This window comes from Leptopilina boulardi, unplaced genomic scaffold (genome assembly GCF_019393585.1).
Source record: "Leptopilina boulardi isolate dan_hultmark-lab unplaced genomic scaffold, ZJU_Lbou_2.1 LbouV2_2, whole genome shotgun sequence".
In the NCBI taxonomy this organism is placed as follows: Eukaryota; Metazoa; Arthropoda; class Insecta; order Hymenoptera; family Figitidae; genus Leptopilina; species Leptopilina boulardi.
Window position 1 is genome coordinate 319,225 of NW_026137751.1, and position 25,078 is coordinate 344,302.

The following is a 25,078-nucleotide window of genomic DNA, read 5'->3' on the forward strand; positions in this document are numbered from 1 at the left end:
AGGAAGCTTTGTAGTTCTTTCATTTATAAAACTTTTCAAAGTGGCGGAAACAAATTTTTTTCTTTATAGAAACATGTTATATGAGATCCTGATCAATTGTCCGGATGTATGTATGTGTGTGTGTGTGTGGATCCCTTTTTTGTTTAGAAGATAACTTTAACAGGTTTTAATGGATTTAGATAAAATTTGGTAGGCTCATTTATCATATTAATATCTCAAATCTGACCAAAGGATTTTGAAAAATATCACAAAAAAAAAATTTTATCGTCTTTTTTCCAAAATTTTTTTTTTAATCGAAAAAATTTTTAAATAGAAAAATTTAAGGTTATATATAATAAAATCGTTTTCCTTACGTCAAGACGAATCGATCGATATATATAAAGTATACATTTAAGGTAAATTTAAAGAATTAATGAAAGTAAAAAAATCAAAATTTCACATTTAGGCTATAAAATTTTGTGATTTTTTAAATTGAAGTTTATATATGAAATAATTGTATTCCTTACGTCAAGACGAATCGATCGATATATATAAAGTATACATTTGAAGTAAATTTAAAGAATTAATGAAAGTTAAAAAATCAAAAATTCACATTTTGGCAATAAAATTTTGCTTTCTCCACGAGGAAGCAAATTTTTTTGCTGATCGTAAAGAGGAAGCAAAATGTTCATGTAATGAACATATGAATTTACAAATTTTTTTCTTTATAGAAACATGTTATATGAGATCCTGATCAATTGTCCGGATGTATGTATGTGTGTGTGTGTGTGTGGATCCCTTTTTTGTTTAGAAGATAACTTTAACAGGTTTTAATGGATTTAGATAAAATTTGGTAGGCTCATTTATCATATTAATATCTCAAATCTGACCAAAGGATTTTGAAAAATATCCCAAAAAAAAATTTTATCGTCTTTTTTCCAAAATTTTTTTTTTAATCGAAAAAATTTTTAAATAGAAAAATTTAAGGTTATATATAATAAAATCGTTTTCCTTACGTCAAGACGAATCGATCGATATATATAAAGTATACATTTAAGGTAAATTTAAAGAATTAATGAAAGTAAAAAAATCAAAATTTCACATTTAGGCTATAAAATTTTGTGATTTTTTAAATTGAAGTTTATATATGAAATAATTGTATTCCTTACGTCAAGACGAATCGATCGATATATATAAAGTATACATTTGAAGTAAATTTAAAGAATTAATGAAAGTTAAAAAATCAAAAATTCACATTTTGGCAATAAAATTTTGCTTTCTCCACGAAGAAGCAAATTTTTTTGCTGATCGTAAAGAGGAAGCAAAATGTTCATGTAATGAACATCTGAATTTACAAATTTTTTTCTTTATAGAAACATGTTATATGAGATCCTGATCAATTGTCCGGATGTATGTATGTGTGTGTGTGTGGATCCCTTTTTTGTTTAGAAGATAACTTTAACAGGTTTTAATGGATTTAGATAAAATTTGGTAGGCTCATTTATCATATTAATATCTCAAATCTGACCAAAGGATTTTGAAAACTATCCCAAAAAAAAAATTTTATCGTCTTTTTTCCAAAATTTTTTTTTTAATCGAAAAAATTTAAGGTTATATATAATAAAATCGTTTTCCTTACGTCAAGACGAATCGATCGATATTTATAAAGTATACATTTAAGGTAAATTTAAAGAATTAATGAAAGTAAAAAAATCAAAATTTCACATTTAGGCTATAAAATTTTGTGATTTTTTAAATTGAAGTTTATATATGAAATAATTGTATTCCTTACGTCAAGACGAATCGATCGATATATATAAAGTATACATTTGAAGTAAATTTAAAGAATTAATGAAAGTTAAAAAATCAAAAATTCACATTTTGGCAATAAAATTTTGCTTTCTCCACGAGGAAGCAAATTTTTTTGCTGATCGTAAAGAGGAAGCAAAATGTTCATGTAATGAACATCTGAATTTACAAATTTTTTTCTTTATAGAAACATGTTATATGAGATCCTGATCAATTGTCCGGATGTATGTATGTGTGTGTGTGTGTGTGGATCCCTTTTTTGTTTAGAAGATAACTTTAACAGGTTTTAATGGATTTAGATAAAATTTGGTAGGCTCATTTATCATATTAATATCTCAAATCTGACCAAAGGATTTTGAAAAATATCCCAAAAAAAAAATTTTATCGTCTTTTTTCCAAAATTTTTTTTTTAATCGAAAAAATTTTTAAATAGAAAAATTTAAGGTTATATATAATAAAATCGTTTTCCTTACGTCAAGACGAATCGATCGATATATATAAAGTATACATTTAAGGTAAATTTAAAGAATTAATGAAAGTAAAAAAATCAAAATTTCACATATAGGCTATAAAATTTTGTGATTTTTTAAATTGAAGTTTATATATGAAATAATTGTATTCCTTACGTCAAGACGAATCGATCGATATATATAAAGTATACATTTGAAGTAAATTTAAAGAATTAATGAAAGTTAAAAAATCAAAAATTCACATTTTGGCAATAAAATTTTGCTTTCTCCACGAGGAAGCAAATTTTTTTGCTGATCGTAAAGAGGAAGCAAAATGTTCATGTAATGAACATCTGAATTTACAAATTTTTTTCTTTATAGAAACATGTTATATGAGATCCTGATCAATTGTCCGGATGTATGTATGTGTGTGTGTGTGTGTGTGTGGATCCCTTTTTTGTTTAGAAGATAACTTTAACAGGTTTTAATGGATTTAGATAAAATTTGGTAGGCTCATTTATCATATTAATATCTCAAATCTGACCAAAGGATTTTGAAAACTATCCCAAAAAAAAAAATTTATCGTCTTTTTTCCAAAATTTTTTTTTTAATCGAAAAAATTTTTAAATAGAAAAATTTAAGGTTATATATAATAAAATCGTTTTCCTTACGTCAAGACGAATCGATCGATATATATAAAGTATACATTTAAGGTAAATTTAAAGAATTAATGAAAGTAAAAAAATCAAAATTTCACATTTAGGCTATAAAATTTTGTGATTTTTTAAATTGAAGTTTATATATGAAATAATTGTATTCCTTACGTCAAGACGAATCGATCGATATATATAAAGTATACATTTGAAGTAAATTTAAAGAATTAATGAAAGTTAAAAAATCAAAAATTCACATTTTGGCAATAAAATTTTGCTTTCTCCACGAGGAAGCAAATTTTTTTGCTGATCGTAAAGAGGAAGCAAAATGTTCATGTAATGAACATCTGAATTTACAAATTTTTTTCTTTATAGAAACATGTTATATGAGATCCTGATCAATTGTCCGGATGTATGTATGTGTGTGTGTGTGTGGATCCCTTTTTTGTTTAGAAGATAACTTTAACAGGTTTTAATGTATTTAGATAAAATTTGGTAGGCTCATTTATCATATTAATATCTCAAATCTGACCAAAGGATTTTGAAAAATATCCCAAAAAAAAAATTTTATCGTCTTTTTTCCAAAATTTTTTTTTTAAACGAAAAAATTTTTAAATAGAAAAATTTAAGGTTATATATAATAAAATCGTTTTCCTTACGTCAAGACGAATCGATCGATATATATAAAGTATACATTTAAGGTAAATTTAAAGAATTAATGAAAGTAAAAAAATCAAAATTTCACATTTAGGCTATAAAATTTTGTGATTTTTTAAATTGAAGTTTATATATGAAATAATTGTATTCCTTACGTCAAGACGAATCGATCGATATATATAAAGTATACATTTGAAGTAAATTTAAAGAATTAATGAAAGTTAAAAAATCAAAAATTCACATTTTGGCAATAAAATTTTGCTTTCTCCACGAGGAAGCAAATTTTTTTGCTGATCGTAAAGAGGAAGCAAAATGTTCATGTAATGAACATCTGAATTTACAAATTTTTTTCTTTATAGAAACATGTTATATGAGATCCTGATCAATTGTCCGGATGTATGTATGTGTGTGTGTGTGTGGATCCCTTTTTTGTTTAGAAGATAACTTTAACAGGTTTTAATGTATTTAGATAAAATTTGGTAGGCTCATTTATCATATTAATATCTCAAATCTGACCAAAGGATTTTGAAAAATATCCCAAAAAAAAAATTTTATCGTCTTTTTTCCAAAATTTTTTTTTTAAACGAAAAAATTTTTAAATAGAAAAATTTAAGGTTATATATAATAAAATCGTTTTCCTTACGTCAAGACGAATCGATCGATATATATAAAGTATACATTTAAGGTAAATTTAAAGAATTAATGAAAGTAAAAAAATCAAAATTTCACATTTAGGCTATAAAATTTTGTGATTTTTTAAATTGAAGTTTATATATGAAATAATTGTATTCCTTACGTCAAGACGAATCGATCGATATATATAAAGTATACATTTGAAGTAAATTTAAAGAATTAATGAAAGTTAAAAAATCAAAAATTCACATTTTGGCAATAAAATTTTGCTTTCTCCACGAGGAAGCAAATTTCTTTGCTGATCGTAAAGAGGAAGCAAAATGTTCATGTAATGAACATCTGAATTTACAAATTTTTTTCTTTATAGAAACATGTTATATGAGATCCTGATCAATTGTCCGGATGTATGTATGTGTGTGTGTATGTATGTATGTGTGTGTGTGTGGATCCCTTTTTTGTTTAGAAGATAACTTTAACAGGTTTCAATGGATTTAGATAAAATTTGGTAGGCTCATTTATCATATTATTATCTTAAATCTCACCAAAGGATTTTGAAAAATACCCCAAAAAAAAATTTTTATCGTCTTTTTTCCAAAAAATTTTTTTTATTCGAAAAAATTTTTAAATAGAAAAATTTAAGGTTATATATAATAAAATCGTTTTCCTTACGTCAAGACGAATCGATCGATATATATAAAGTATACATTTGAGGTAAATTTAAAGAATTAATGAAAGTTAAAATATCAAAAATTTACATTTTGGCAATAAAATTTTGGGATTTTTTAAATTTAGGTTTATATATGAAATAATTGTATTCCTTACGTCAAGACGAATCGATCGATATATATAAAGTATATATTTGAGGTAAATTTAAAGAATTAATCTATGTTAAAAAATCAAAAATTCACATTTTGGCAATAAAATTTTGCTTTGTCCACGAGGAAGCAAATTTTTTTGCTCATCGTAAAGAGGAAGCAAAATGTTCATGTAATGAACATCTGAATTTACAACTTGTTTTCTTGACAGCACCAGAAAAATGAACTCTAATCGTCCTCGCTATATATTTTTTATAATCTACAAGTAAAAATACGTAAACATGTATAAATTCGAATAATTTTAAATAACCTTTTTTTCGTTTTTAGTGGAAAAATACATTTTTTCTCTAAAATTATAATTTTTCTTTAAAAATTTGATAAAAATCGATCATCAACTACAATTGTGCTTACATTTTTCCCCTGTAATTTTCACGTAAAAATACATTTATACAGCAAATATGAACAGTCTATGTTGAATATTGTGTTCGCAATATTTTTCCTGTAATTTTCACGTAAAAATACGTAATTGTACAAAATTTGGGCTATTTATGTCAAAAAATGTTACTACTAGGGGGGGGATAAGTCTTTTTTAGGCATTTTTTGTAAAAGTGAGGCATTTTACGTGTAATGTCCTAAGTTGAAAAATTGATTTCTCGAAAAAAGTGAAACTTGGGAAAATTTTTGTCCTATCTGATAGTAAAATATCCCCAAAAAAATTTTTGACTTTTTTGAAATTTTTGGGGAGATAAAGCGGGGTCAATTTTATCAGTTTTTCCTGACACCGCTTACTATTTGAATTTTTGTTGTCTTTAAATGCGATAAAAAAAATTTTGGCACGTATGTTTTTTAAAGGTTTTTTCATGCTCTTTCCAATGGTGAATTTTGTTTTTTTAATTTTTGAAATTTGACCTTGATTTTCTATAATTAAAATATAATAATAATATAATTCTATAATTCACTAAAATCGGTGCGTTTTTTAAAATAAATAATTGCAAACGAAAGCTGAAGTTTTTTCCGATCTATATATAAATTTTCAGAATGCCGATTTTTCAGCTTTTGTTTGCAATTATTTATTTTAAAAAAAGGACCGATTTTAGTGAAAATAGCAAATTTATGTTTAATTATAGAAAATCAAGGTCAAAATTAACCATTGGAAGAAACATGAAAAAACTTTCAAATAACATACGTGCCAAAATTTTTTTTATTGCATTGATAGACAACAAAAATTCAAATAGTAAGCAGTGTCAGGGAAAACTCATAAAATGGACCCCGCTCTTTCTCCTCCAAAATTTCAAAAAAGTTAAAAATTTTTTTGGGGATATTTTACTATCAGGTAGGACAACAATTTTCCCAAGCATTGTATACTAAATATGAACCGTTTGGGTTTAATATTGTGTGCGCTAAGGAGATGAAACCATTTTTTTCGAAATTTTTAATTTTTCCTTGACATGACAACGCTATGTAAATTAATCCGAATCAAGTTTACTATATTTTTCCTGTAATTTTCACGTAAAAATACGTAATTGTACCGATCTCTTTATGTCAAAAGATGTGGCCGCTAGTCATAGTACATAGTCATTTTTAGGTATTTTTCGTAAAAATTCATAGTTTTTCCTTGACAACGCTATGATAATCAATTCCAATCAGGTTCGCTATATTTTTAAAGTAATCTGCACGCGAAAATACAAATGTGTATCAAATTTCAGCCCTCCAGATAAATTCGTGTGGCCGCTACACGATTTCAAAAAACCGATATTAATAGGGTTCCGAACCGAGTAGGGAACCCTAAAAAGAATTTATTATCGTCGGTGTACGGAACCCTCGAATTATTGCGAGTGCAGCTCGCACTTGTCTGATTTAAAAATTTTTTTTAAATAAATAATTTATAATGCAATATTACTTGAGTTTTATTAAATATAATAAATTTATGTTTGAACTACTAAAATTTGAAAAAGTAAAGAGTTGAGAAATTTTTCAGGGTGGAGAATAATGTGTAAAATTTATTTTAGGATCCACTAGCTAGTTATGACGTAAACAATCATGACGAAGATCCAATGCCCAGATACGATCTTGCCGATAGCAATCGTCATGGAACGAGATGCGCAGGTGAAGTTGCTGCTACAGCAAACAATTCTTTCTGCGCTGTTGGGGTAGCTTTTTCTGCACAAGTGGGAGGTAAGGGATTTGAAGAAAGTATTTTGTAATGTAATTTTCAGTTAAAGAAACAATTACTATAGCATTCACTGATTACGAATTTATTCCACTTTATTTTTTCTTCTTTCCCTATTTTAAATGAACAAAATCTCGCGAGGAAATTACGTTGAGACAAACGACAATAAGACAGAATTACCGTTAGTAGGATTAATAAGCAAATAAAAATAAACTCGAATTGACAATAAACTTAAATCATTTAAAACTAATCCTATTACTCTTACACAAATGACAATTTTAATGATTTTTTTCAATGAATGATTTGGATTCATATTGTGATAAGCATCAAGTTCAAAGATACCAAAAAATGCGTGTAACTGTATACTCAAGTAAAAATATTCACGTGTAAGTACATGTAGAAATTCATGTAATGTCATTGTAACCTTCACACGTGGAATTCTACGCAAAAAATTTTGAAACTTTTTATAATTTCTTAATATACAGTATTATATGTATGAGAAAAAGGGGGTCTCCAAATTCAAAGCTGGCGATTATTTTTACTTATATGTGAAACTTCACATTTTCTTTTTTATCAAGCTCCACGTGTATTATTATTAAGTGGAATTATATCAAAATTCCACGTGAACATTTTCACCTTCATCGACAGCAAAAATAATTCTCTCTTCGTCGATCGTTTCGTTTTAATGATGATGTTACGTACGTTGTTCTCAACAGTTATTATTCAAGTCTAATTAACAAAGATTCAGAACTGGCACCATTAACATTTTTTCGAGCTCAAATTAATTGAATGTGTAAGTTTTCAATTTTTTTTATCCCCGAGAGAAAATTCCGGAAAATTTGTATTTGATACCAAAAAAAAAGTCAACAATTATTTTCTGGTGTTTAGGTCAATTTTGGCTTATTTCTACAGGGTAATTAATCTAAATTAACAAATATGGAAAACCAGGAATCCTTAAAATCTGCAACACATTATTGTACTTATTTTTTCTTTATTTGTTTATATTATGTTTTATTTTTTTAGTTTATAGTCAAAAATAAATTCTACATTCAAAACAAGGCACAGAGCTTGTGTATACTCATATTAAAGATGTTAATATAAAAAATTACAACTTTAAGATAATAGATAAATATTGTTTATTAGTTACCATTTTATAATTTAATACTATAATTAACCGAAAACAATCACATAAACACATTTAGAGGCAGTTTTTACGCTTGGGTATGTCATACCGAAACACACACCCGGTGTAACACTTTCGCACCACACTCTCGCCGGGTTAATAAGTTTTTCACCAAAAATATAAAATTTTTAAATATAAATATTTTTTAATTATTGTTAATGTATTTGTATTCTTCAGAATTTCACGAATATGAGCATATGTTTTTCTATTTAAAAAATGTTCATATTTAAAAGTTTTACTGCTTGGATTACACAGGTCTACAAGGTATTTTTTTGAGATATCAGACTGGTTTCTAATGTATTTTTGTGTCCTGTATACGGTCCCGAGTTCCAAAATTGCATATTACTTTAGGATTTTGAGAAAAGTGGGGGTAAAGTCTCCAAAAACCGTGTTTTAGAGGGTTTTCAGTATTTTATTCTCCTTAGCCTGACGTGATAGAGACTTCTATATAGGCTTAAATTAAAGTTCTTATGTACGTAGTTGCTTGGGCTAGGTCCTTCGGACCCAGACAACTTTTTTTTATGAACTTCAATAAAGAAAATATTATTATAAAATTTTTATCCATTAAGAGATGGTGAACATATAATATATCTTTTTAACAATATGTAAGCATTTTTTATGCACAACTTGGTGTAATACATTCTATTGTAGTCCTGGTATTCGTGGTATTTGTTACATGAAGGTGATTGTCGCATGTTTATTTTTGCTTCCCTCAAAAAAAAATAAAAACGGTTCGGAGAAAAGTTTCTGGTAAAAATTTCTGCATTTTTCACATTTATTATGAAGTCAGATTTTAAAAAATTCAAAATTGCGGATCAAATATAGCGGTCGAATTTTTAAAAATTTAACATATTCACTTGAAAATCGTTAATCAAATATGTTTAACTTTTAAAAATTTGTCCGACATATTGGATCCACTATTATGAATTTTCCAAATCTGACGTCTGATTTGTAATCATCGACCCCAAAAACCTAAGAATATCCGGTAATACTTAAATTAAATTAATTACTTTTTTTGTACTTAAAACTCAATTTCTCCCTGTCGAAGAAGGTATAACAACGCGACTTTTTGTGAGCTATTTATGTTCTCTAGAGTATTAAAAGATTAAATATTTTTTGCATTTATATTTGCAAATAAATTACAATTATATTTTAGAATTCAAATATTGAATATAATGCTAATAAATCAATCGATTCATTTTCATGCCAAGAATACAAAGGCCGTAGCCGGATAAGCAGGGTCCTGCGGCCCCCGCTCAAATTTCGTTGATATTTACAGGATCAATTAGTCTCAGTATGAAACTTTTTTTCGCCAAGTTTCAACTTCTAAAAATAATTTTGAAAAAAGTTATAGCATTTTTAAAAAAAAATTAAAAATTGGATTTTCTCTAAAGCGTTTATAGTTTTTTAATCGGGTAAAAAATATGTTATAGGGGAAGCAGAAATGCATCTAACAAAAATTTGGCGACCATTTTTGTGTAGTGGAAGGGGTAAAAAAAATTTTCTTTTACTTTTTATATTTTTTAAAAATATTAATTGACTTGGCACAATCACCATATTTTTTTCCTACATTCTTTAACATCCAAGAAGCAACATATTTTTTTGGCAGCTCGATCTGAGGGGTACTTGCCCGTTAAAATTTAAAAAAACTTATTTTTGGCCCCTAAAATGTATGGTATCTCTTGAAAATGGGAGGCCAACATCACCGGGCAAAGAAAATGTTAAAAAGGAAGCAAAAATGCATCTAACAAAAATTTGGCGACCATTTTTGTGCAGTGGAAGGTGTAAGAATATATTTTACTTCTTACTTTCTTTTAAAATTTTTAATTGACTTGGCACAATCGCCCTATTTTTTCTTCCCTTCTTTTTTACATGCAAATGTGTGCCTTCTTTTGGCAGCTTTATGAGTGAAATTGAACACAGTAAAAAGAGAATCTTATTTGAAGGGCGGAATTAAGTTTTATTTTAAGACTCAACATTTTTAAGACAAGCATTGTTGATTTTAAAAAGGGAGTATGTAAGCTGATTTTCAGAACTTTTTATGTGCTATATTGAAGGCAATTTTTTGGTAAAAGCAGCAGCCCCAAGCTGAATTTAAGACTTAGCTTTTATAAATTAAGGCTCAAAGGGAGTTGAATTTCAAACACTCTATAAATTCAGATTTATGAGTACCTTAAATTCATACAAGGCTCACTTTAAATTAAGACTATGTTGATTTCCAAGAATCATTTAATTTAAGATTAACCTTAATATAAGATTTACTTTTTACTGTGAAACATTAAGTAAAATAACAGGCAATTATTACAAGTCAAGTGTATTTTTAGTGCACGGCACTTTTTTCATTAATATTATAATTATATAAAACTATATTAACATAAGTTTAGTATATCTAACTTATCATAAATGCAATAACATTTATTATTCGTGTACTTTTCGTTACTATTACTAGTTCTGCAACACTCTTAGTGCACAATCATATGCACAGTATTCCGCCAATCTATCCGATTCAATTATAACAGTTTTAGCAGTGGAGGATTTATATTTATGTTATGTTGTTATGTTATGTTGTCCCCCCATTTTCATGAGATACCATGCATTTTAGGGGCCAAAAATCTGTTTTATTAAATTTTAACGGGCAAGTGCCCCTCAGATCGAGCTGCCACAAAAATATGTTGCTTCTTGGATGTTAAAGAATGTAGGAAAAAAATATGGTGATTGTGCGAAGTCAATTAATATTTTTAAAAAATATAAAAAGTAAAAAAAATTTTTTTTACCCCTTCCACTACACAAAAATGGTCGCCAAATTTTTGTTAGATGCATTTTTGCTTCCTTTTTAACATTTTCTTTGCCCGGTGATGTTGGCCTCCCATTTTCAAGAGATACCATACATTTTAGGGGCCAAAAATAAGTTTTTTTAAATTTTAACGGGCAAGTACCCCTCAGATCGAGTTGCCAAAAAAATATGTTGCTTCTTGGATGTTAAAGAATGTAGGAAAAAATATGGTGATTGTGCCAAGTCAATTAATATTTTTAAAAAATATAAAAAGTAAAAAAAAATTTTTTTTACCCCTTCCACTACACAAAAATGGTCGCCAAATTTTTGTTAGATGCATTTTTGCTTCCCCTATAACATATTTTTTACCCGATAAAAAAACTATAAACGCTTAAGAGAAAATCCAATTTTTAATTTTTTTTTAAAAATGCCATAACATTTTTCAAAATTATTTTTAGAAGTTGAAACTTGGCGAAAAAAAGTTTCATACTGAGACTAATTGATCTTGTAAATATCGACGAAATTTGAGCGGGGGCCGCAGGACCCTGCTTATCCGGCTACGGCCTTTGACAAGAATTGAGTAAAAAATTTTATATAAGAAAAAGTTATTTCAAAAAATATAAAAAACGATTTTTTTCAAAAAATATAAAAAACGATTTTTTTCAAAAAATATAAAAAACGATTTTTTTCAAAAAATATAAAAAACGATTTTTTTCAAAAAATATAAAAAACGATTTTTTTCAAAAAATCAAAAAAATGATTTGAGCTATAGATTTTATTAAAATATGAACTTTATATAGGTTAATCGATTCGTTATAATGCAAGAAATAATTTTTTTACCAAACAAAATTAAATTTACAATGAAAAATTTTTTTGATAAAAAACAAGTTTTTCCAATTTTGAAAAAATTGAAAAAAAATTGTTGTGGAAAACATTGTTAATCTTAAAATCCTTGTGTCAGATTTTAGGTGTTAATGACTGCAATAAGCATATAAAATTTCAGGACAATCCGTGAAAACGTTTCTGAGATAATTTGTACACAATATTTTGTGACATACGCACACATACACACACTCATACACACATACATCTGGATATTTGCTCAGAACGTTATATATATTATTATTAATCGTAATGTTTTTTGTAGAATGGTACGCAGTTCATCGTAAGATACATTCTCAGACATTCAATGGATTCCATTATATTTGTTTATTAGCCAGGGATTTTCACTTTTATAATGTCCAGGTAGTGAATTCCAAGCATATGGAGGTTCAAAGAGGTAAACTCGAGGTTAAGCATCAGCTTTAAGAGGAAGTATAGCTAACTCTTTGAAAATAAAATCGTTGCAGGGTTTCTTGAAGCCTTGAATGTCTATTGGGATCTGACATTCGTATACATGACATCTGGTGTTGAAAAATGTAACTAGTTTTGGATAATTGTTTGTGTCACTTGCAATTGTAGTTCCACTGTCATTGTTAATTATTTTATCATTATGAATGAAGCTACATTTTTACCGCATGAGAAATCTTCCTGCAGAATTAAGTGTTCTGTGAGAGGCTGTGGCAGTACTGTAGCGAAAAATTTAAGCGTAATTTTCCATAAATTTCCGAAACCAAAACAACGAATAGTGGATGTGAAAAATACGTTCGATAATTTTGAAAAAGTCGATCAATTAAAGGCCTGGAAAAATGCTTTAAAAATAAACAGTATAAAGCCTTCTATGAGGGTATGTTCTCTGCATTTCAAAAGAAGTGATTACATTTTGCCAGGTAAGTTTAAGATTTTAAAATTTGGAGGTTATATAATCTTTCATATTACCTGTGCATGTGAACATTTTGAAAGTTAATTTATCACTGTAAAAACGGATAAATAAATTTTTTTTCACTTCTTGTTAACAGACTTTTACAATGAAAAATGAAATACATACATTTATAAATTTTCATATAATTACATGAAATATAAAGGAAAATACAATACTTTTCTTGCACATGTATCGCTGGATTTGAGAAAATAATTTGTATAAAAATAAGATTTCTTTTATATTTTTATTCATGTTTGTAAATAGGAATGTAAATAGTAATTTTGTATTAAAAAAATTCACTTATACATTTATTAAATTAAGCAATATTTTTTAAACGATTTTGTTCTATTGCATCCCATGTTATTCCCATGTAAATTCACTAAAAGTGTTACCCAAATTACGCCATATTGCTTTAGGCCCCGCCCCCATGTCAGATCCCAATAATAAACTCCATCTTGGAACAGAAATGAATTTCTATCCCAGGAATGTGAGTTATATACCTCTTAGTTCAACCCCACTACTTTCATTTTACCCCATCCACTGCTTTATAGCTTCTTAACTATTCAACTAATTGGTTTATATTGTACAATGCGATCATGGATGATAAATTAGATGATAAGGCAATTAGCAGGTATATTATTTCTATCTTCAAATTCCAATCGTACATCAACTGAAGTTTGCTTGAGAAACTCATTTATTCTGAAAAATCAATAACATTTAGAGGAGTCAATGATTTAAAAATTTGTAGCTTCAATATGGGTTTAGAACATAGAGATATAAAAATGGAGTGCGCAAACCTGTACAATTTCCATGTTATGCTGCGATAAACAAATAGAAGAAGCCAGATGCAACTAGTGGGCCATGCCTTCCTTCTTGTCTTACTAACTCTGAAACATCAGTGAAACAAGAATGGGAAAGGGGCCTACAAATCGCATCTGTCTCTTTCTGTCCAACGCATATAATCTGTCGTTTTTTCGAGCCTCTTGCGCACTCTATTCTTATATCTCTATGGTTTAGAATCTCTTCCACAGTGATCGAAATAACATGCAGAGTTTTTACGTTTATCTTTTCTTTCTGTTTGAAATCCGACAATTACATATCGTGGCTTCTCTAATTATGTTGCTGGTTTTATTTTCTACATGACTCTTGTACTTGACGGAATTAAAGGATACCAAAACATATCCCATGATCGAAAACTCATAGAAATTAGTGGATCTTTCTCAATAAATTTCAATAATTTAATTTTTTTAAAGAAACCAAACTTTCCATGGCAGTTGTATGACCAACATACTTGCGGTTCCATCAGCATTAGTCAACCTTCCAAAAATATGTAGTGCACTGTTGCTTCGTAAAAAAGATAAATTTCGATTTTCTACAATAATGCGAATTTCATCTTTATTGCAGATGACTTCGAGTTCTTCCCATTCAGTAAACATGAACAAGTCGTTACACCTAAAGATGCAAAACCAAATTCAATTTTCATTTTTGATGATATCGCTTGTGAGAAGCAGGACAATGTTAAGGCGTTTTTTTGTATGGGGGCGACATGTTAATGTTGATAGTTTTTATCTATGTCAAACATATGCTCATATTTCAAAATATCTTGTTAGAGATAATATTAAGGGGGTCACCCCGTTTGATAGGTTCGAAAATTCGATTTTTTTTGTTTTGCATAAATTTCATCTATAACATATGTAGAATATGTGGGTAAAGCGATTTTTTTATATACAACGTCCTTAAAAAGTTATAGCACTGATATGCCAGTTTGTTCAAGCGCGCGGTTAAGCGTACTTCAACTTTCAAACGCATTTTTCTCGAAACTACTTTTTTCGAACTGGCGTCCATGATATCTCAGAAACCACTTGACCGATTTTGATCAAATTTACAGGGCATGTTCAGCACATGTGTAGCTATCGCCCAAACTAGGATAATTAAAAAAGGTCAAATTGTTTTCAGTCGGGGTAAATAGAAACAAGAGGTAAATCGAAACCACGAAGTAATACTAAGGAGTACTATCTACCTGCATTTTGTCGTCTGCTAGTGGAACTAGTGGGCTTCCAAAAGATCGCAAACTATCGGAAAGCGGAATGAACTGACACACTATTCGAGCATGCGCAGTGATGAGTAGACATATATATAGATTGTTGCGTGTAAATGTATCGATTATGCGAATGTATCATGAAGTTCGTGTTCACGTAATATATAATATACAGATACTGTGATTATATTAAACTCGTAAAGTTATTGTTTTGTTTTTCTGTGGTACTTATGTAAAAATCTTTTTGTAATAAAGTAAGTATTTTTTTGTTCATCATTTTTCATCACGTATTCCACCAATATTAGTGCAACATAACCAAAAATAAATGTATATCGCAGCGAATATTTATTTACATAAGACACATAAAACTAATTTTAAACATTTTTATAAAATTCATTTTTTGTAGTATAATGAACATTATTGCAGAGATGAAGTGTTTCATACTTGGATGCAAATCAGAGACAAGAGGAGTAGAAAATGTGAGAAAAACTACTCGAAAAGGAGTGTGTTTAAGCCTCGATCAGTGAGTAGAATGTTTTATTTTAAAGAATTATTGTCTAAGTAAATAAAATCATAAATAAATAAGTAAAAATATTTACCGAAACTTCATCTGATTCTTTTTAGGATGTTTACCGAATTTTAGAAGTAATATTTAACAAGATTTTATCGGATTTTGGTTTACTTTTTAGTATATATTTAACGGATTTTTAGCGGATTTTATATGCAATATATATATCGACATGTTATCGATTTCTTTTAAAATTTGAATGAAATGAAATGAAAATAAATGTCTTTATTTTCACAGGAAAAGATGTTAAAGGCTTGGCAGAAAGCTATTCCAAATCAGAACAAAGAGTTTAAATCAAACCATGTTCTCTGCGAGATTCATTTTCCATTTGAGGATACTGAAAGGGAACGTATAATTTATAAAAAAATGGAATAGTAGACTGAGTGCCAAGAGAACGTCCTTTACTGAATGAATATGCAGTTCCTAGTATTTTTCCTGTAAATCTAATATAACCTGTAAAATCCCCTTACGCGGTACAGATAGATTTGCAAGTAAATTTCACGGAAATGTGTAATAAGAAATCTAAAGATTTGGAAATTAAAAAACCTACCAATATTGAAAAGGAGAAATCTTTCTTTGAACAATTAGAAGCGTTAATTCTAAATTGTAAAGAAAATTACACCATAGAGTGTCCATTCAGTGGCGAGGACGGTAGGGAGTCAAAAGTTCCAAGCCCAAAAGTTCCAAAAAGTTCTTTTTCCCAAAAGACATTTTTCCCAAAGTATTAAAAGTTCCAAAATTGTTCAAAAAATATAATAATAATAATAGTGCAAACCGATACTCAGCTAATCTCATTGGCATCATTCAGTTGTTTTTACAGGAACATTTTAGTGTCAAATTTAAAGTAAATAACATCTCTTGGTAAAATATAGTGTAGTTTAAATAAAATTAAAAATTTGAAGTGAAGAAATAGATTTATTGAAATGGCTCAAATAATAAGAAAAGGTAGAACTGGTGTTTTAGAAGTGGATGGATTTTTGTATTACAAACACTCGGAGGCGAAATCTGTGTATTGGAGATGCAAAAATAAAAAAACGTGTTATGCTCGAGCAATTACTGTTAGCGATGGCGACGCATGTTGCGGCAATAATATTTTAATGAAACGTTAATTAAAAATTAATATTTAATCTCGTAAAAAAACAATTTTTCTTTCTATAGATTTTTTTAAGGGAAGATGAAATTCATTTGCCTGATTTCAAAACCGTCAACAGTGTAGAACGATGTCGTGAACTTCTCGATATGATGTCAACGATCGAGCCTCGTGTAAAAATGGATTTTATAACAGGATCACGACATTGTCTTGGTTTCGTGACAATAGACTACAAAAAATCCCCAGATCCAAAAAAAAGAAGATGCAATTCTTGCATTAAATTTTGCGATAGCAAAAGGAAAAGAGTATCTGAGGCTAAAAAGAGAGAAGTGGTCCGACAACGGATAAATAAATTGCAAAGCCAAACGAGGAATTTGTATCGACAAAGAAGTTAGAAGTTACCAGTGGATTTATGAGTGCTTATTGAACAAGATCAAAAGCAGAGAAACTTACTATCATTTACGAAAAAATAAAATCCTCGTTTTACCTTCTATTAAAACTTTAGATAAATACATTAAAGGTATTGGAGGGACGTATGGCTTTTTAGAAAGCATGTTTAAAATGTTATCATTGAAAACATAAAAAATGGAACCATCGGACTTGCGTGGTATTTGTATTTCATATTTACTTTTTTATGAATATTTATGTATTCATTATACTTTATTGTAATTTTTATAATGCAGGTATGCTACTCGTCGACGAGATGAAATTGACTAAAACTTTGGTTTTTAATCGGAGTCGCTTAAGAGTAGAAGGGTTCACTGATTTAGGTGCTCATACACCAAAACACCAGGCTGGAAGAAAAGGAGATCACGCACTAGTGATAGTTTTTCAGCCATTCAGAGGTTAAAGGGTCCAGGCTCTAGGCTGCTTTTTAAGTCGTGGCAGTGCAACTGGAACAATTTTACATAAACTTTTAATGGAATGCATTGTTTTGGCTGAAAGAGCTGGACTACAAATTGATGGTATATCTTGTGCCTGTGCTACTTGGAATCGTTCCATGTGAGATCTTTTCGGTGTCACTGCGGAAAACCCGTTTCTGGAGCATATCACGGTTTCAAGACGTAAATTATGGTTTGTGTCCGATTTTCCTCATCTCATTAAAAACTTCAGAAACTTCATATGCAAGTATCAGGATGGCTCTTACACTTGGGTAATTAAATGAAATACCATTACGGTTCATTATACGTATTAAAATATTCTTATTAATGTTTGTTTTTAATGTTCTAGACGCCTGATGGATTTATATCGATAAAACATTGGAGAGCAATATTAGCTGTAGAAAATCCAAACGGGTACAATTGAAAAGTGAATTTCAAGTTGCGCAATGAACACATTAATCCGCAATATTTTCAAAAAATGAATGTCGCCCTTGCATTTCAAATGAGTCATAATTCTCTCAAAATATATGTTAATTGTTAAACAAAATATTTATGCATTTATTTACGTTTTTGTTTTTAGTTTTTTGGAGTATCAGATTCGTTAGAAATGTTTAAAGAAAAACATTCCGATCTCAAGGATTGCAAACCATCTATCGATTTTTGCAAAAGAATGAAGAACCTTATCACGGCGATGAACTGTCGAAATCCTTTTGATTGGCTGAAGATTAAAAATAACCAGTGGACTGTAAGGAATTTCAATTTTTATTTCAAGATTACAATTTATTGAATTTACTTAAAAAATATTTTAAAAAAATTTTAATCAAAAATGTTAAATTGTTTTGAATATTAATTTTGTGGCAACCCTTTAATGTCGACAAATTCATTAATATTAATTTATCAAAAAAATTTTTTAGTTTATCGAGAATTTTTTGACGTATCCATATGTTTGGGAAGAAGGCTGTAAAAAAGAGAACTACGAAATATTTAGTAATTCTACACTTTAAAGATTGAAAGTATCTTTACGTGCAGCACTTGAAATAAGTAAATTTCTAATAGAGAACGATGGTTTTAAATATTTGATGACAGCACGATTGAATCAAGACAATTTGGAGGTATTTGATGTCTTTGTTTAATATTTACATATAAAACTTATCATCTGTCATAAGAAATAAGTGTACAATTATTTTGCAGCGCTTTTTTGGACTTATGAGAGGAGCATGTGGTTCAAATGACCACCCTGACTCGGCTTTATTTATTCAAATGTTCCGCTTAATATCAACTTATTCTTTGGTAAAACCTCCACGAGGATGCAATATTACGAGCGGAGAAGTGATGGATGCACTAGTGACTCTGAAGGACATCACAAATGAAGATAAAACACAAGAGAAATGGAACAATTTAGTGCAAACAGTCATTGCGAAAGGGCAGAATTGTGACGGAATCGCTGATGCTATAAACTTATTAGAAGACCATGACCAACACAAATTCACAACTTCAGATTATGTTATAGCATACATTGGAGGGTTTATTGCCCGCAAAGCATCGAAGTTTTTTAACTGCATAATAAAGAAAAAAGAGTGTTTTGTGATGAGAGCAAACAATCATTAATTTTAGAATCGAAAGACAGTGTTCCCGAAAAATACAAGTTAATAGACTTAAGAAATAGAGGTTTTTTGAAAGTATCCCTCGGTTCAACTTTTTGAACTAACGTCGTGCTTAGAGAGAGGAATATTAAGTGCTGTTCGATTGGGTCAATTACATTCTGACACATTGTTTGATGCGACCGAAGCAATACATGCGATTCCTTCAATTCAAGCACCTTGACACAAAAAGTAATAAGTTATTACTTGACGACTCGAATGTATTTTTTATGCAAACAAAGCAACAAAAACAATGATGCTCAAAAAATGAAAACACAGGAGAGGCGAAAATTGGCCAAGCTTTCCTTTGTAGTAGATTCAGAAGCCGACAAATCAATTACGAAATCCATACAGATAAATGAGATTCAAAATTTATTTGCGCCTATTGACATATCGGAAATATTTGAGCCCTTCAATACCACAAAAAAACAAAATGAAATGGAAAAAAAATCCACAAAGAGACGACGAGAAGCAACTTTAAAAGAGAAAAAAAAGTATGCAAAGAATCAAAGAAAACAAAGTTATTATAAAATAGAAAAAGAGAAACTTTACGGAAGAAAAAAGTATGCAAAGTATCAAAGAAAACAAAGTTAGCATATAATAGAAAAATTATTTTACACTGAAGTTTTAATTGTTGTATTAAATATGTTTTAACGAATTTAGTACAAAAGAGAACAAAAATTTATTTATAAAATTTTATTATAATAATATATAATTTTTTTAAAAATACTACCATGTTAAAAATGTTGTAACGAATTTAGTATAACATAGAAAAAATATTTATTTATAAAATATTATATACTATAAAAATATATATATATATAAAATATTTTAACTTATAAGTGAAAATTATACAACGTCTTATTAACATCTGTTTAGTTTATTTGTCTTGAATAAATATCTATTTTATACATCTTTATGAAATGTTTGGTAAAATTAATCATTTTTACACAATTACATTTAAAGTTTCACTGGTAAATACAATACGTAATGTAGGAATTAAAAAGTTTTTCATTAATCAATTTGCGGAAGTTTATGATAAACAAAGGTGTTTTATTATTTATCAATTATATTTTCTTTTTTCCAAGTTAAACAACCCTGAGATAATGTTAATTTATCAATAAATTCCATTAACTCACGCAAATGATTCATATCAAATACTGTGATGAATTTGGAAACAGGATGCAATTTATCATCAAAGGAAATATCTACATGTAAATCCGGAAATACAACCATTCTCTTTCTAACAATATAATCCATTTCGATCTTTTGAAAACCGAAAATCTCACCTTTGATTGCAGAATAACTCCAATTCTTATTGTGTAAATGAGTGTTATTAAACTCCTCTTCTAGTTTTTGGAAATTGAAATTGTACATGACCTACACGGCTTAGATTCAGCACCTGAAATGAAATATAAACATTTGTAAAACTTTCATAAAATATTATTTTGTTTTGTGGTAAAATATCGGTATAAGTAATGTCAAAAAGTACTCTAAAATAAATAGTTTAGAACAGATATAAAGTATAAAACAATTTTATATATATCACATTACTGTAAAACTTACCTTCATTTATTATTTTATCCATTTTTCTTTGTAGTTTCTTACAAATACACTGAATTATCTCTTATTAATACTACAACAAAAATGAACTTTGATTTTTTCATTTTACAAAATTTAATTAAAAATAGGAGACTGTTTCTATTTACCCCTAAAAACTGGAAATTCGGAGTAAATAGAAACAGAAATTTCAAAAATATTTCTTATATTAGAGAGAGAGAGAAATTTTCTATCAACTACAACACTATTTTCAGCATTATAAAAATACATGGAAAATAGTATTCATCTATATTCTCATCAGTACATAGTATTTAACAAATAAAAATTAAGGATTCTGGAGTTAAACGTCTATTTATTCTAGCAGCCGTTCCAAGTGCACAAGAAAATTATAAGAATGTAGATCAACTCTTTTTAACGTTGAATATAAGTCCTTTCGACGGCACAATTGCGACCGATTTGAAGCTAGCAAATATCTTGGCAGGTATTATGTCGCACAGTAGTATGCATACCCGTGCACTTATTGTTGTGCCAAGAAATATGAGCTAAGCAGCTGTGGCGAATTGAGAAAATGTTTCATCGTATAATACAAAACGCCTGACTGAAGGAAAAGGTTCAAAAAACAAAGCGAAAGATTACTTCTACTGCATTCATCCACCGCTAATTACAACTGCTGGAGGCAAAACATTTCCAGACATTATTCCACAGACAACCTTATATTAAAGGAAATGCATGCAAAACACTTTTAGATAAAGTAGACCTTCTGCGCCAGTTTAAAAATCTAGCAATACCTAAGTATGTTAAAGTATTTGACGACTTCAAAAAAGTAGTTTCTGCATGTTTCGGAAATAATCTTGACCAAAATTACAAAGCATGTATAGAAGCTTTTAAAAAGAGCTACATGGACTTAGGTGTCAGCGTTACACCAAAAGTTCATACAGTTTTTTTCACATAGAACAGTTCTGTGATAAAAACGGTGAAGGATTAACATTTTTTGTGGAGCAGGCGATGGAGTCCACATATTTTGATTTCTTAAAGTTTTCGAGGGAAATGAATAAGATTGCTGCGAATCACCCGGATTATCCTAAACACGTTTTGAGCGCTGTTTGTAGATATAATGCTTAACATGTTTAAATTGATGTAATTATAATTAAATTATGTTACATTTTTATATTTTATTGGTACTCAAATGGTGAAATAATGAAAGTTTAATAGAATTACCACTTAAAAATTTATTATATCATTTTTTTCTTTCTATTCATATAAAACAATGCCATATTTTCTAAAATATCGTACTTCGTGCGGAAAAATGTTCAAAGTGGATTTATTCCAAAATCTCTCCACAGATTAATTTAGTTTTTTGATTTTTCTCATCTATGAACATTGTTAATTCAGAATCTCAACTAATTTTCTATGTGTAAGACCTTTTTATTATTTATGTTTATTTATAATTATGTATTTAGTATATTTTGTCACGGTGGTACCTAAAATTTTAATTTTTTTTCTCCTTGTATTGTAGTGAAATTTACTTCTCGTAAATTTTAATACAATACTTTGATAATAGTATTCTCTTATCAGCATAATGCGACGGGAACGAATTCGGGCTTTATTTTTGAAATGTCATATATGCACATATTATTATTATTACAAATATCTAAAACAAAATGTCATAAATATCACCAATAAGAATATGTGCATATATTCTAATATTATTTCTACGGGTATTCATAATTAAATATAACATTGAAAAATGGAAATTATATCCACATAGTTAATTCAAAAATTTATAATTTTAGTGCTGTAAATTTTACAAGTGTGTTAATGAACATTGCAACCGCGTTCAATATGTTGCAGCAATGTTCCCAGTTTAAAATTGTAAAAAAATTAACAAATAAGAATGTTGCGAGTGCGTTGACGAACATTGCAGCAACGTTCTGGGCGCATTGAACGTTGCGGCAATGTTCCCAAACCAAAATTGTAGAAGTTAGTAAATGGGAATGTAGCGAGTATGTTAACAAACATTGCGGCAACGTTCTAAATGCGTTGAACGTTGCGGCAATGTTCCCCATTTAAAATTGAAGAAAGTAGGGAATGGCAATGTTGCGAATGTTGCGAGTGCGTTAACGAACATTGCGGCGGCGCCCTGAGCACATTGGACGTTGCGGCAATGTTCCCAAACCAAAATTGTAGTAGTAGGTGAATGGGAATGCTGCGAATGTTGCGGGTACATTACTAAATATTGTAGCAATGTTTACAGGCCATTCTACGTTGTGTAAATGCTTTTAGAATAAAAACACAGGAATTATTTATCGCAAGTAATAACAATAGACACCTTCTGCTTATGAGGTTCGCTATTATCACTTGTGGGTCTAAAAATGATTATAGATGCGTACAGGAACCACATTAGAAATTGGACTTCTCGCAAATTAAAAAAAAAAAAAAGATATAATAATAATAGTTAAAATTACGTATTCTGGGCCTAACAATTTTACATGCCTATGACAATGCAACATCAAAGTTGTAATTGTCACAAATGGAAAAAGGATAAATATACCTAAAACCAAACACTTTCCAACAAGGAAAAATTCATAAAATAGACCTAAGAGAAAAACAAGCTTTTCAATATAACTCGTGCTTTATTTTATCAAGTGCATATTATTATATTTGGCTATACCATTAAAAGAAAATAGAAACTCAGCATTATTGGCATAGTAACAGGCCCAGAGCTCACGCCTTTATCACGTGTTAAAAACCCTTAGTCCACAAAATATTTCCACCTGAAGTCTCTAAACGTTCATATAAAAGAACATCGCGGAAGTCAATTAATTGCAGTACAACTCTCATTCGCGAGTCAGCTCTGAAATTTTTCAGAGGCGTAAAAACGATTTGAGACGCCGGGACTAAGCCCGTCCGTGAGTCGGATTTTCAATTTTTGCAATCCACTACAGAGATAGTGATTAAAATTGGACGGACGAAAAGTTAAAGTGAATACTTCACGCCGACGAAGTCCAACGGAAGTCGTCTTTAATAAAAATGCAATAATTTGAAAAAAATCAAATTATTGAATTTTTGTCTTTTTGACCGGCCAGTCCGCACGTGTGGTGCCTGCGCTGTTTAGATTCGGTAGACCCGTAAGTGCATTCTTGTGCGCTACCATTTGACATTTTCGCGCTTTGATAAGTGTGTACATTTTTCCGCCCGTCGGATAGCAGCTCGACGCCTCGCTCTCGTTAGATTGCGACGGTATCATAAGCAGTAGAGTAAGTTTTTAAATATGTATCGTTCCTTCTTATCTTACTGTATTATTTTTATATTTTAAAGTTGAAATTTCTTTTGATAAAATAAATGTATTAAAGGGTTTTAATTGTTTTATTGTGTTTTATCCCTTAAATTTATTCTCTAATAACGTAACTTAGCAGTTTCTTTTAAAATAGGATACATGATCCCATAAAATAAACGGAATTTTTTTAATTTCGGCAGCTTGGTACCTCCAGGACATAATAGATAATAATTTTTATAATTAATATTTTTTCGGTTCGTAACATATTTATTTATTTATATTTATCGCATTATTTGTGAATAATTAGAATGTTTTATGCAATTTAAATTATGTTCTTTAGCAAAATAAGACTTTTACATCTGTATTCACTGTAAATGAAATTAATTATCTAGTTTAATTCAATTCTTTTTAAAATAATTTAATTTTATCAAAATTATCTAAAATTAATCATTTATTATCTTACATATTACTTTATTTTATGTAAGTTATCTTACTTTTTCACATTTCAAAATTTAAATAAAGAATATTCTAAAAAATATGTTTTTTTCTTCAATTTTCAACAGTGGAGCACAAATCCCCACTGTTTTTGAAAAGTCATAAAACCAGTATTTTCGAAAAACAAGCAAAATATCTATTTCTGTTTTGAATTGTAATTAATCAATCATGCCAAAAGTTGTGTTTGTACGTGTATTAAAAGTTCTATATAATAGAATAGTCAAAAAAAATTTACTGATATTAATGTTAACAGTAATCGAATAATTCCGTGATCGAAAAACAAAACCTGGATCACAACTCCCCACTCTCCCCTACTATTATCATTCATACTCGTACATGTTAAAAAAATTAATTTATTAAAATAGTTTTAGAAGTTATTTGCTAGTGGTAAAATTATAATGTTATTCATTACCTAATTTTATTTATTCCTGTAGTCATGTATAAACATTATTAAGTAATAAAGGTAAAGGGCGCAATTTATGTTTATGTACAAGCACTCTAAAGAAGAGCCTGGCAAATTTTTGACACTTTCCTTTGTAGAATATTTTCTGTAATACCTGTTGTGAATGCAAATACACGTCTGCGCACTTCAAGTTTTTACTATTAC

The 25,078-nt window shown here is 28.8% G+C and overlaps 2 protein-coding genes across 2 annotated transcripts in view; both read left to right on the plus strand.

Annotated features, from left to right (window-relative positions):
- The window catches only part of LOC127278228 (furin-like protease 1, isoforms 1/1-X/2), a 780,368-nt gene that overhangs the window by 280,144 nt on the left and 475,146 nt on the right, over positions 1-25,078 (plus strand). The window contains exon 4 of the mRNA XM_051299825.1: positions 7,005-7,170. Within this exon, the coding sequence (XP_051155782.1) occupies positions 7,005-7,170 (166 nt within the window). The remainder of the gene's footprint in view (positions 1-7,004; positions 7,171-25,078) is intronic.
- Positions 18,364-19,596, plus strand: LOC127278220 (uncharacterized). Its single transcript, XM_051299821.1, has 2 exons — positions 18,364-18,611; positions 18,691-19,596. Exons 1-2 carry the CDS (start codon positions 18,579-18,581, stop codon positions 19,105-19,107), a joined length of 450 nt encoding a protein of 149 aa, XP_051155778.1. The 5' UTR covers positions 18,364-18,578; the 3' UTR covers positions 19,108-19,596.

Coding starts and splice junctions, on each gene's coding strand:
- LOC127278220 (XM_051299821.1), top strand. CDS start 18,579: ATGACAGCACGATTGAATCAAGACAATTTGGAG. Junction 18,612..18,690: donor TGAATCAAGACAATTTGGAG/GTATTTGATGTC, acceptor ATTATTTTGCAG/CGCTTTTTTGGACTTATGAG.